Source organism: Salmo salar, chromosome 03 (genome assembly GCF_965601325.2).
Source record: "Salmo salar chromosome 03, fSalSal1, whole genome shotgun sequence".
Classification (NCBI taxonomy): Eukaryota; Metazoa; Chordata; class Actinopteri; order Salmoniformes; family Salmonidae; genus Salmo; species Salmo salar.
The window spans coordinates 81101609-81114058 of record NC_138293.1 but is presented as its reverse complement, the minus strand read 5'-3'; the positions used below and the strand labels follow the sequence as shown (position 1 = coordinate 81114058).

At 43.6% G+C, this 12450-nt stretch overlaps 1 protein-coding gene across 1 annotated transcript in view; it reads right to left on the bottom strand.

The window, feature by feature from the left end:
• Nucleotides 1-271: 271 nt before the first annotated feature.
• The window catches only part of LOC106601774 (TBC1 domain family member 16), a 29178-nt gene continuing 16999 nt past the window's right edge, over nucleotides 272-12450 (bottom strand). The window contains exons 6-13 of the mRNA XM_045715521.2: nucleotides 12265-12412; nucleotides 11870-12034; nucleotides 11372-11520; nucleotides 8251-8385; nucleotides 4941-5127; nucleotides 4580-4759; nucleotides 4121-4267; nucleotides 272-3311 (exon numbers count right to left, since the gene is read on the bottom strand). Coding sequence (XP_045571477.2) covers nucleotides 3033-3311; nucleotides 4121-4267; nucleotides 4580-4759; nucleotides 4941-5127; nucleotides 8251-8385; nucleotides 11372-11520; nucleotides 11870-12034; nucleotides 12265-12412 — 1390 coding nt within the window. The 3' untranslated portion in view covers nucleotides 272-3032. The remainder of the gene's footprint in view (nucleotides 3312-4120; nucleotides 4268-4579; nucleotides 4760-4940; nucleotides 5128-8250; nucleotides 8386-11371; nucleotides 11521-11869; nucleotides 12035-12264; nucleotides 12413-12450) is intronic.

The window sequence follows — 12450 nt, the reverse complement described above, 5'->3', positions numbered from 1 at the left end:
CCCACAATTAGATTGAAAAACAGTGATTTTACACATTTATGTTTAGGGAATAATCACGAATCCTACTTAATGGAAAAATAGCATAAAGGTGTTGAAGTTATTAGGGAAGGTCAGAAAGTTCTGAATACATGTAGAGAATCTGTAGACACACCTCTGCCAGACCGCCATTTATGTGATCTCCACCCAAACGAATAGCTGGCTGGCACATGCAGTTCCTCATGCTTAAGTTCAAGGTCAGAATGCAGAGAGAAAAGTGTGTGAAAAATAAAAGTTCCATTTACACCATTTATTTCAAATCACCAATGTTTCTGCCTTCACCACGGCCCTTCAGCATGTGAAAGCCAGTCTTGCATGTGTTGGCTATACTAAAGCAGAGGACCACAGTAGACCCTCATCAGTGGCCTGTGTATTATTATAGAACCTTATAGAACTGTACATTCAGTGATAACTCAGTCACAAACCGTTTTTAAATAGAGCTAAACCCAAAGACATGTTACAGTGACTCACGTGCAGAAACAGTTTCAACATGTGAGATAAGCAGTCCATGGAAAGAGATGAAGAATCGAGATAAGCAACACACACACACACAAACACACACACAGCCCCGCCGCCTTGCCACCCAATTATTTTCCAAATCACGTTACCATCCATCGGTTAGCCCTTTATAAAGTGGTTGGTACAATCTAAATCTCCAGGCTTTTTCAGCGAGCAGCAGCCACAGATGACTAATGGACGCAGGGGCCAGTAATGCATGTCATTTGCAGAGACTGCATGTTGAGCAGGAGAGAGAGGGGAAGCAGCTTGAAGATCCTAATGTTACCTTTTAGTGGCAATTTGAAGATGTTTTTCCCCCAGGAGTGGCACTCTAACACCCACCCCCAGAACCCTCGCCACCGTGAGAACTCACAGATTACAGGAAACATGCAGATCTCAACACTTCACTTGATAGGCCTTGATAATTCTCTGGGAAATAAATTCAAATGTAAAAAATTTAAATCTTTCAAATACTTTAAGCTTTTGGTGTCATCTGCCTGCCTTTTGGGACTAATCTATTGGCCCATTATTCAGCCAGGCAAGCTCACTCAACCACAAATAAACCACTTAAAATTAGTTCAAATAGTATTTGGACCAGGTCGGGTTCTCTTTCGCCCGCTCTCCCCCTTTCTCTCTCTCTCTCTGTGATGTGTTGTGTAATTGAGATCGGTCAGTGGAGGCCTATTGGTGGCTGCTCCCCAACTCATTACCAGATGTTGGGAGGTCACTGCCGTTTACACACACACACACACACACACACACACACACACACACGTGAAATAAACAGTGAAGAGAATAGAAAGCAACAAAGTGGATACATTCATATGGACAAATTCACTTGGTTGGTGCAGGTGAAGAACCTTGAGATTTCATTGTATTTGATTGAAGCTGTGCTGTACAAATCAAATTACTTATAATATTGTTTAGTGCAGTGACAACAATGTGGTGTTCATTCACTTGGAGGTCAAGGTGGAGGTCAATGTGTTTCTAGATATGAAAAAAAAAAACACTCTGTTGAGCTTATACACAACCGCCATGTCTGACATTTAACAAAAACAAACTTAAAGTAAACTTACAAACACAATGTCTAATATCCTGCCTCGTATTCGATATGTAGCTAGCTGACCAAACTGTACACTGACTGGTAATGGTGTGATATCCACAACCATCACTGCATATTTTTCACAAACTCTACATCTAGTCTAATTTTTATTTTTCAATCCCTATTGCTTTGATAGATGCCATATTTATTCATATCCCCTCTTATCAAAGATAAATTAAATCCCACCTTCCTTGTGGCTGACAGGCAGTGTCATCTGATAACGTCAGAATAAATGAGCAGGTTTCTGAACAAGAATCTAATAATGTCAGAATAAATGAGCAGGTTTCTGAACAGGAATCTAATAACGTCAGAATAAATGAGCAGGTTTCTGAACAGGAATCTGATAATGTCAGAATAAATGAGCAGGTTTCTGAACAGGAATCTGATAATGTCAGAATAAATGAGCAGGTTTCTGAACAGGAATCTGATAATGTCAGAATAAATGAGCAGGTTTCTGAACAGGAATCTGATAATGTCAGAATAAATGAGCAGGTTTCTGAACAGGAATCTGATAATGTCAGAATAAATGAACAGGTTTCTGAACAGGAATCTGGATAAGGATGTTTGTAGAAAACTGTTTCCACAACACGTTTCCTACATACCTCTGTTTTGGGCTTTGTGTTATTCGCTAAACAGGTTGTGCCCTATATACTTAAAGGGTTGCTCATGCAAGGATATAATTGTACTATATTGCTAAATATTGTAATCGCAAACCCACAGATACACATACTCCCTCTTTGAAGGGAACGGAAAAAATATATGATTGGAAAAGTAACAATATTTCAAGTTACTGACAGTTGAAATGACAACTTGCCTCTCTTGGTTGATGGAGGTTTATAAGTGTGTAGTGTTAAAAGGCTTCATTCAGCCTGATTGCAATATGCTGAGATAATATATAATTCCATTATTCACACAAACATTCCATTGTCAGCATATGAAAACCTTTCGATGGAGTTCAAAGTACGACAACACACCTCAAGTCAGTATCTGACCGTTGGAGTCACCTTGAATCCAGTCCAGCAACCTTAGACCACAGTGTGGACCCTGAACGGTTACAGTCCAACACAGAGTGATGATTGGACAATCTCCTCCAATAGCAGAGCAGCTTCTTCTTCTTCATGGGAACCGTAGTGCCAAGTGTCTGTGGTACTGAATGTTCCAAATAAATATACATTCTTATAAGGCAGTGTTCCATGTCACACCGGACAAAAGGATCAGGTGGAAAATCCCTTTAATAAGATGGGGATTGTGAAAAGGGGGAGAGTGTGAAGAGAAGTATCAGAGAGAAGCACATACAGTATGTTGGGAATCCAAGTGGCAGAAAAGTGGTACTGGAGCTCCTGATCGACTCAACAGTTACAGTTAGCACCATTGTCTCCCTCCCCCCTATTTCAACTCAGGACTGCTTCCGAAACATGAAGATGTCTCTGGTCTTGGAGCCTCTCTTGCCCTCGGGGAGTGGGGTGGGGTTGGGTGAGGGGGAGGGCGACGGGGAGGGCTGGGGGGTGGCTGTGCCTCCATAGGGGCAGCTCTGGGAGTCGGGATGCTCCCCGGAACACTCCACGGCCGGGATGTAGCGACTGTCCCACATCCCTGGACCGCACAGCTTACACAGGTCATGGAGGCTGCACGGGATTCTGGGTAACAGACGGAACTGGTAGAGTAGACTACGGGCCTGGTAGTAGGAAGGGTGGGAGAGAGAGAGGAAGAGAGAGAACATAAGAGAGGGTCAAGAAATGGAGAGAAGAAATGGAGAGAAAGAGAGCATGTGAGAGAACAAGGGACTGGAGGAGAGGAGGAGTGGCAGTGTATGAGAGAAAGGTTAAACATGAGGAAAACACGTAGAGAGGAGGAAATAGAAGGCAGCTAAACCTCTAGACTTGCAAAACAGCTAACAGTATCACACTTAGTATCATGGAGATTTGAATAACATTTGACTAAATCAATAGCTCCTTCAGACGTGGAAGAACATGATCTAACGCAGCCAAAATCAATTAACGTGATCTAATTTAAACTAAATAGGGCTGAGCTGTTCACAGACACAGAGATATCAAATCTGATAGGGGTTCTATAACAGTCCTAACACCTGCATGCTAAAATGTGCTGTTGCTGCAGCAGCAGTACTAACATGGCATCCATAAACATGAGGAGAAGACAAACACACTACAGGCCATGACTCAGAAATCCTCAACATGGCAGGATCACAGCAAGTATTTCAACACTCCTTGAGGGCTGGGGAGCAACAAGGACTATTATGCTTTGTTGTATTACAAACGCCATTCCTTTAAATCCATTCGGTGCAGTCGATGAGTGTACACTGAGGGGATGAGTTAAGAATTAAACAACCACCATAGTATGCTAACTAGAGGGTAAAATGCTAGCGTTGCATAAAATGCTAGTATAGCCTAGCATAGCATGAGGTAAAGTAGCCCAGCCTTGGATGGAGTAGCGCATCATCATGCTAAGGCTAACTGCTGGCGTTACCTTGCGCAGCACCAGCTCCCCGTTCATGTGCATGGAGAGGTTGCTGAAGTGGAGCAACATCTGGTCAGTGGCTAACTGCTGCTCCGTCACGTCATCACCGTACAGCACGATGATGGCCACACACGCAAACAGATGGAAGTAGTCCGTCTGAGGGAGCGACAGCGTGTTATTGACAAAGTACATTTATACTGGACTGTGGAGAGCCTGCCTACAGTACAGTTTGTGTGTGTGTGGTTGTGTCTACATCCAACTCTAATCTCTATAACTAGTGTGTAGTATGAATGATGGTTATACCTATACCAGGCTAAAAACTCCTAACACTGTTACACACAGTTGTTAATACACACATTGTTTGATATTGGTGTATGTATGCCAATGTTGTGTGTTTGATATTGCTCTGTGTACACCAATGCCATGTACAACATGTTGCTGTGCGTATGCTGATGTAAAGTTGCGTACCTGGTAGTGTGCCCAGCAGGCCTCCCACATACGCAGGGCCTCTGTGTCGGGGAACTCCCGTTTGAAGCAGAGCAGGATCCAGCGGTGACAGAAGAGCAGCTGGAGCCCGTCCTCCCCCAGCTGGGTCAGGTGCTGGTGGAACCGGGGCAGCATCAGACGCAACAGCTCCCTCAGGTACATCTGGAACGGGAGAGAGATGGTTAGGGCACTAATGTGGATATGAATGTAACGCCACACACACACACACACACACACAAAACAATACACAAACACGAGAATCTCAGATAGCGAGAGAGAAGAGAGAAAAGTGTGTATAATAAAAAGAGAGAGAAAGAAAGACACTCTCCCTCTGTCCCCTTACCAGTTGTCTCTCCATGTCCTCGTCGCGGGGAGAGCTGATGAAGATGGTGTTCTCCATCAGGCCTACGAAGCACCAGAACGTGTCACTCTCATCCTGCACCTCGGTCAGCAGGGGGGCCACCAGGTCAGACATGCCCTGGCAGTAGCCCATCTCTGGGTTGAACACCGCGTAGTTCAGCAGCACACACCTGGAGGAATGGAGGAACACCACCACAGACAATATCAAGAGATCATAGTCACCTCATCCTAAGTTATACATATTACCTCAAACTAAGTTATACATATTACCTCAAACTAAGTTACACATATTACCTCAAACTAAGTTACACATATTACCTCATACTAAGTTACACATATTACCTCATACTAAGTTACACATACAAAGTCATACTGACCGATCACACTAACCAACAGGTCATATAGATGTTTAGACACTGTCGTTAAAACAATCAATTAGATCAAATCAAATTGTATTTTTCACATGCTTTGTAAACCGGTGTAGACCAACAGTGAAATGCTTACTTCTCATCCCAACTATTCAGAGAGAAAAATGCAGAAATAATAGGTAACAGGATAGATAATAAACAGTAACAGCAGTGTATGTACATATAGGTAGGGATAAAGTGACTAGGTAACAGGATAGATAATAAACAGTAACAGCAGTGTATGTACATATAGGTAGGGATAAAGTGACAGGTAACAGGATAGATAATAAACAGTAACAGCAGTGTATGTACATATAGGTAGGGATAAAGTGACTAGGTAACAGGATAGATAATAAACAGTAACAGCAGTGTATGTACATATAGGTAGGGATAAAGTGACAGGTAACAGGAGAGATAATAAACAGTAACAGCAGTGTATGTACATATAGGTAGGGATAAAGTGACTAGGTAACAGGATAGATAATAAATAGTAACAGCAGTGTATGTACATATAGGTAGGGATAAAGTGACAGGTAACAGGATAGATAATAAACAGTAACAGCAGTGTATGTACATATAGGTAGGGATAAAGTGACTAGGTAACAGGATAGATAATAAACAGTAACAGCAGTGTATGTACATATAGGTAGGGATAAAGTGACAGGTAACAGGAGAGATAATAAACAGTAACAGCAGTGTATGTACATATAGGTAGGGATAAAGTGACAGGTAACAGGATAGATAATAAATAGTAACAGCAGTGTATGTACATATAGGTAGGGATAAAGTGACAGGTAACAGGATAGATAATAAACAGTAACAGCAGTGTATGTACATATAGGTAGGGATAAAGTGACTAGGTAACAGGATAGATAATAAACAGTAACAGCAGTGTATGTACATATAGGTAGGGATAAAGTGACTAGGTAACAGGAGAGATAATAAACAGTAACAGCAGTGTATGTACATATAGGTAGGTTTAAAGTGACTAGGTAACAGGATAGATAATAAACAGTAACAGCAGTGTATGTACATATAGGTAGGGATAAAGTGACTAGGTAACAGGATAGATAATAAACAGTAACAGCAGTGTATGTACATATAGGTAGGGATAAAGTGACTAGGTAACAGGATAGATAATAAACAGTAACAGCAGTGTATGTACATATAGGTAGGGATAAAGTGACTAGGTAACAGGATAGATAATAAACAGTAACAGCAGTGTATGTACATATAGGTAGGGATAAAGTGACAGGTAACAGGATAGATAATAAATAGTAACAGCAGTGTATGTACATATAGGTAGGGATAAAGTGACTAGGTAACAGGATAGATAATAAACAGTAACAGCAGTGTATGTACATATAGGTAGGGATAAAGTGACTAGGTAACAGGATAGATAATAAACAGTAACAGCAGTGTATGTACATATAGGTAGGGATAAAGTGACTAGGTAACAGGATAGATAATAAACAGTAACAGCAGTGTATGTACATATAGGTAGGGATAAAGTGACTAGGTAACAGGATAGATAATAAACAGTAACAGCAGTGTATGTACATATAGGTAGGGATAAAGTGACTAGGTAACAGGATAGATAATAAACAGTAACAGCAGTGTATGTACATATAGGTAGGGATAAAGTGACTAGGTAACAGGATAGATAATAAACAGTAACAGCAGTGTATGTACATATAGGTAGGGATAAAGTGACAGGTAACAGGATAGATAATAAACAGTAACAGCAGTGTATGCGATGAGTCTAAAAAGTTAAGGCAAAAAGGGTCACTGCAGATAGTTAAATAGTTAACCAAATAGCCACCCAGACTAACTATTTAACAGTCTAATGGCTTGGGGATAGTAGCTGTTCAGGGTCCTGTTGGTTCCAGACTTGGTGAATTGGTACCGCTTGACGTGCGGTATCAGAGAGAACAGTCTATGACTTGGGTGGCTGGAGTCTGACAATTGTTAGGGCCTTTCTTTGACACCGCCTGGTCCTTAATGGCAGGAAGCTTGGCCCCAGTGATGTACTGGGCCGTACACACTACCCTCTGTAGAGCCTTGCGGTCAGATGCCAAGCAGTTGCCAAACCAAGAGGTGATGCAGCCAGTCAAGATGCTCTCAATGGTGCAGCTGTAGAACTTTATAACGATCCGAGGGTCCCTGCCAAATCTTTTCATCCTCCTGAGGGGGAAGAGGTGTTGTTGTGCCTTCACGACTGTGTTGAGTGTGTGGACCATGATCATTCCTTAGTGATGTGGACACAGAGGAACTTAAAGCTAATTAACACTATGGCATTAAAACAGAGTAAGCGAATGAATAAGACATATGAAAAGTGGTGAGATAATATTGGGCCATAATAATACATGAGAGTTCTAACCTCCCCACCCCTACTCTACTTGACCCAGTTACTTTCACCAATACTGAGATCCAGCCATGAGAGTCACTTAAACAGCCTGGTTTTGAAAGCCTTTAGCTCCTCATTTAGGAAGCTATTAGCTGTAAGTATGCATCAGAACTAGTCCTCTAACAACTTACTGGGAGTCAATAAAGCATGAAAGTCATTAGTTAGTTTCCCCCAGGGTTCAGAATATGATATTCATGTACAATATTACCTCCTGTGCACTGGACTACGGGATAGGAAAGATGATGAGAAATTGAAAAGGTGAGGAAGAAAGGGGGGAGAATAGAGTGGGGAAGAGTGGTAAGAGAGGAGAGAGTGAAAAATAGAATAAAGACAGAGAGGAAAGGATATGGATAGAGATGAGAGGAAAGAGAAGTGGTAGGGGAGAGAAAGTATAAGATTGAAAGAAAAATAATGACAGCAGAGAGGAGAGTGAGTAAGAGAAAAGAGGGACATGCCCAGACAGAGCCATCTGTCCTGACCTCATGATCTCCACATTGGGGTTGTTCTCTCCCCTGAAGAAGTGGTTGCTGCGGTCTGTCCTCACCACGTCCTTGTCCACGGTGAACTGAACCTTCCTCCAGAAGTCACTGTGCTCCTCAGGACTCATAGACAACCTGGGGATGGCAGGGACAGACACAGGGAGGAAGGGGATTTAAACTGGGTTAAATACTGGGGCTATGCACTAATGTCAACCAAACTGAAAGGCAGTTACTCAACTTAAAAAATGTACTTTTAATTTAACCCTTGATAGGATGTCAGAAAAAGGGTAGGGTGAGGATGTTGGGGCAATGTAAACCACTTAAACAACCTATGATCTAACCCTAACCCCCTCCTATCACTCTCTGGCTGAGAACCTGAACACTGAGGACCTGACCCCTACCCTAACGAGCAGAGCAGAGGGGATTTAATTAACACTATTTGTTTTCCATTGAGCCCCGCCAGGAACAATAACACTAGGCCTGATGCAACTTCACGCAACTGTTTACTTTCTGGGTCTGTGTTGTGTCTGCCTCTCCCTCAGCATCTCCTCCCTCACTCCTTCTCTCTCCCAGTCCCTTGATCCCTCTTTCCCTCTCTCCCAGTCCCTTGTCCCCTCTCTCCCTCCATGCCTCACTCTCTCTTCTTCCCTTTCTGGAGAACTGTCAGCAGCTGTACCTGGTCCTGCTACCAGAATCCCCTAATCGTGTAACTCAACATTAACATGTAAGACCACAGAGACATAAGACCTTGTAGAAAATAGACGAGCAAACTGAATCAACTCTCCACAACTCTCTCCTCCTCCTGTGTTTGTTCAGAACAGGTATATATTGACATCTCTCTCCTCTCCAGCAGGATCATCCATGTTTAACATCTTCAACAGTACTGGCTACGGCACAGAACATCAAATCAAACAAGCATGTGACTTATAAGCATGTGACTTCAAAATGTGACTTATATAAATAATCTAATGTTATATTTCCATATAGAACTAAATTATTTAATTAACAGGGGCTGGTCTTTAGTCAGGATCATAAACAGATGATTATAAGGGTGTCATACATGTTCATGACAAGTCTAATCAGTTATGATACCTGCATCATAATGCATTATATCTGCAGGCTTTAAGTAGAGTGGTACCAGTGCCACCACCTTTAGAAGGCAGAGACTGTAGTTCCAGGGTCTTAATGATGAGCCAATGGCCCCTGGAGGCTCAGTCAAGTGTTTTTCCATCAGCCTCATCACATCACAGGAGGAATAGAGCGTCTAATTGGCTGGTTTGGATTACATCTTCTGATGTATTCTAAAGGTTAATATGCCATTCCGCTGAAGACCGGCCAATTATCATATCAATTCTGTGCACTCGTGCACACACACTTGCGCACACATGCACACTGTGTGGAAGCTTAGGAAGCCTAGCGGTTAAGAGCGTACGGCCATTAACCAAAAGGTCGCTGGTTCGAATATCCAAGCCGACTACGTGAAACATCTGCCAATGTGCCCTTGATCAAGGCACTTAACCCTAATTGCTCCTTTAAGTTGCTCTGGACAAGTGTCTGCTAAATGAGTCAAATGTCAAATGTAAATGTATTGAAAAAGAAAGAGGATTAGGGACAGTAACGCTGGGAGGTTAAAATAAACTCTGACTGGTTGCACCCTTTATTCTCTTTTAGTGCGTGTGTGCTGCGTGCATCGAGCTGCAGCCATCATATTGATAGAATATGAGAATATGATTTGATCAGCGATGACATGTTTTTACCCAGGAGGCCTGTTAATTTACACCCAGCACTCCCATAACACGTTCTGTAATTGTGTCTATTGATTGCTCCATTTGCAAAGTGAAACCACAAGGTGTGTGTGTAACAGTTAGCAGGATATGGCTTGGTGCCACCTTATTCCTTTGTATAAATTAACCACATATGTTCCAGTGTTATGAATGTCCTTCTTTCATCGAAAACGACACACTAGAACCCCCCCCCCCCCCCCCCCCCCCGCACACACACAGACACTGAGAGGCACATGGTCAGCAGCAGTGCAGCTGCCCTGGATGGAGAGCCATTAGTTATAGTAAACCCCCAGCTACCTACCTCCTCTACTGGATGGAGAGCCATTAGTTATAGTAAATCCCCAGCTACCTACCTCCTCTGCTGGATGGAGAGCCATTAGTATAGTAAACCCCCAGCCACCTACCTCCTCTGCTGGATGGAGAGCCATTAGTTATAGTAAACCCCCAGCTACCTACCTCCTCTGGTGGATGGAGAGCCATTAGTATAGTAAACCCCCAGCCACCTACCTCCTCTGCTGGATGGAGAGCCATTAGTTATAGTAAACCCCCAGCCACCTACCTCCTCTGGTGGATGGAGAGCCATTAGTATAGTAAACCCCCAGCCACCTACCTCCTCTACTGGATGGAGAGCCATTAGTTATAGTAAACCCCCAGCCACCTACCTCCTCCTACTGGATGGAGAGCCATTAGTTATAGTAAACCCCCTGCTACCTACCTCCTCTACTGGATGGAGAGCCATTAGTTATAGTAAACCCCCAGCTACCTACCTCCTCTACTGGATGGAGAGCCATTAGTTATAGTAAACCCCCAGCTACCTACCTCCTCTACTGGATGGAGAGCCATTAGTTATAGTAAACCCCCAGCCACCTACCTCCTCTACTGGATGGAGAGCCATTAGTTATAGTAAACCCCCAGCCACCTACCTCCTCTACTGGATGGAGAGCCATTAGTATAGTAAACCCCCAGCCACCTACCTCCTCTGCTGGATGGAGAGCCATTAGTTATAGTAAACCCCCAGCTACCTACCTCCTCTGCTGGATGGAGAGCCATTAGTTATAGTAAACCCCCAGCTACCTACCTCCTCTGCTGGATGGAGAGCCATTAGTTATAGTAAACCCCCAGCCACCTACCTCCTCTGCTGGATGGAGAGCCATTAGTTATAGTAAACCCCCAGCCACCTACCTCCTCTGCTGGATGGAGAGCCATTAGTATAGTAAACCCCCAGCCACCTACCTCCTCTACTGGATGGAGAGCCATTAGTTATAGTAAACCCCCAGCCACCTACCTCCTCTACTGGATGGAGAGCCATTAGTTATAGTAAACCCCCAGCCACCTACCTCCTCTGCTGGATGTCGTGGTACTCGGAGCGTTTCTGCAGTCTCCAGGCCTCTCTCTCCTGGGAGGAGGAGTCACAGCTGTAGTAGTGCAGTAAGAAGGGCCACACCTCCCCACGGATGGAAGGGTCAATGCCCCCAAAGAAGATGGCCTGAGGGGGGAACAGAGAGGACATGATCAGCCTGAGTAGTAGAAGTCTAGAATTCAACAATGTTAGCTACAGTAACTACACCAGGGTTCTCCAACTGGTGGCCCATCGGCCGATTTAGTGATGCAGGAGGTTTTATTTGCCCCCCTAGAATTTTGTGAATTTTGTGATTTTTTTTTCATTTCCATTGTTTGACATAAGACTAAAAACACCAGGAAATCAGCTCCATGTCATTTTTATTTAAGAAATCTTTTCCCAAATATTCCCATGCATAATTGACAGACACATGATCGTATACAAATGTAAACAAGTCTGTCAGTCTTCCAAGGTCTTATCCCAGCTACACACTCACCTTGCGTAGCTTGTACTCCTCCTCCACCTGTCCGTTGTGGTTGAGGTGTCGGAGCCAGGTGGTGACGTCCAGACGGCGGTACAGACGCTCCTCTGGGTGGGTCTCAGCGGACGGCAGGGTGGGCCTCCGGATGGAGAACTGCATACATGACTTCTCATCCACTACCTGGAAGAGAGAGGGAGGAGAAAGAGCAAGATCGATAGGTGGGGGACAGAGAGAGAGCGAGAAGGATGGGTGTGGGGCAGAGAGCGAGAGATAAAGGAACTAGCCATTATACTAACACTGAAATAACATGGTATCTAACCACAATCCTAACACTGAAATAACATGTTATCTAGCCACAATAATAACGCCGAAGTAAGATGGTATCTAGCCACAATGCTAACATGTCTCACCTGGTCTTTGAGCTGGGTCTCTCTGCAGCACTTCCACTGTTGGAAGATCTCAGCCAGCTTGTCCAGACCTGCGTGGTGGAAGTGGAGGACCTTATACTGGCTCTCTCTGCTGGCGATCACCAGCTGACCACTGTTACATGCCTCATCACTGGAATCACAACATACCATTCAAACATACAGAAACAC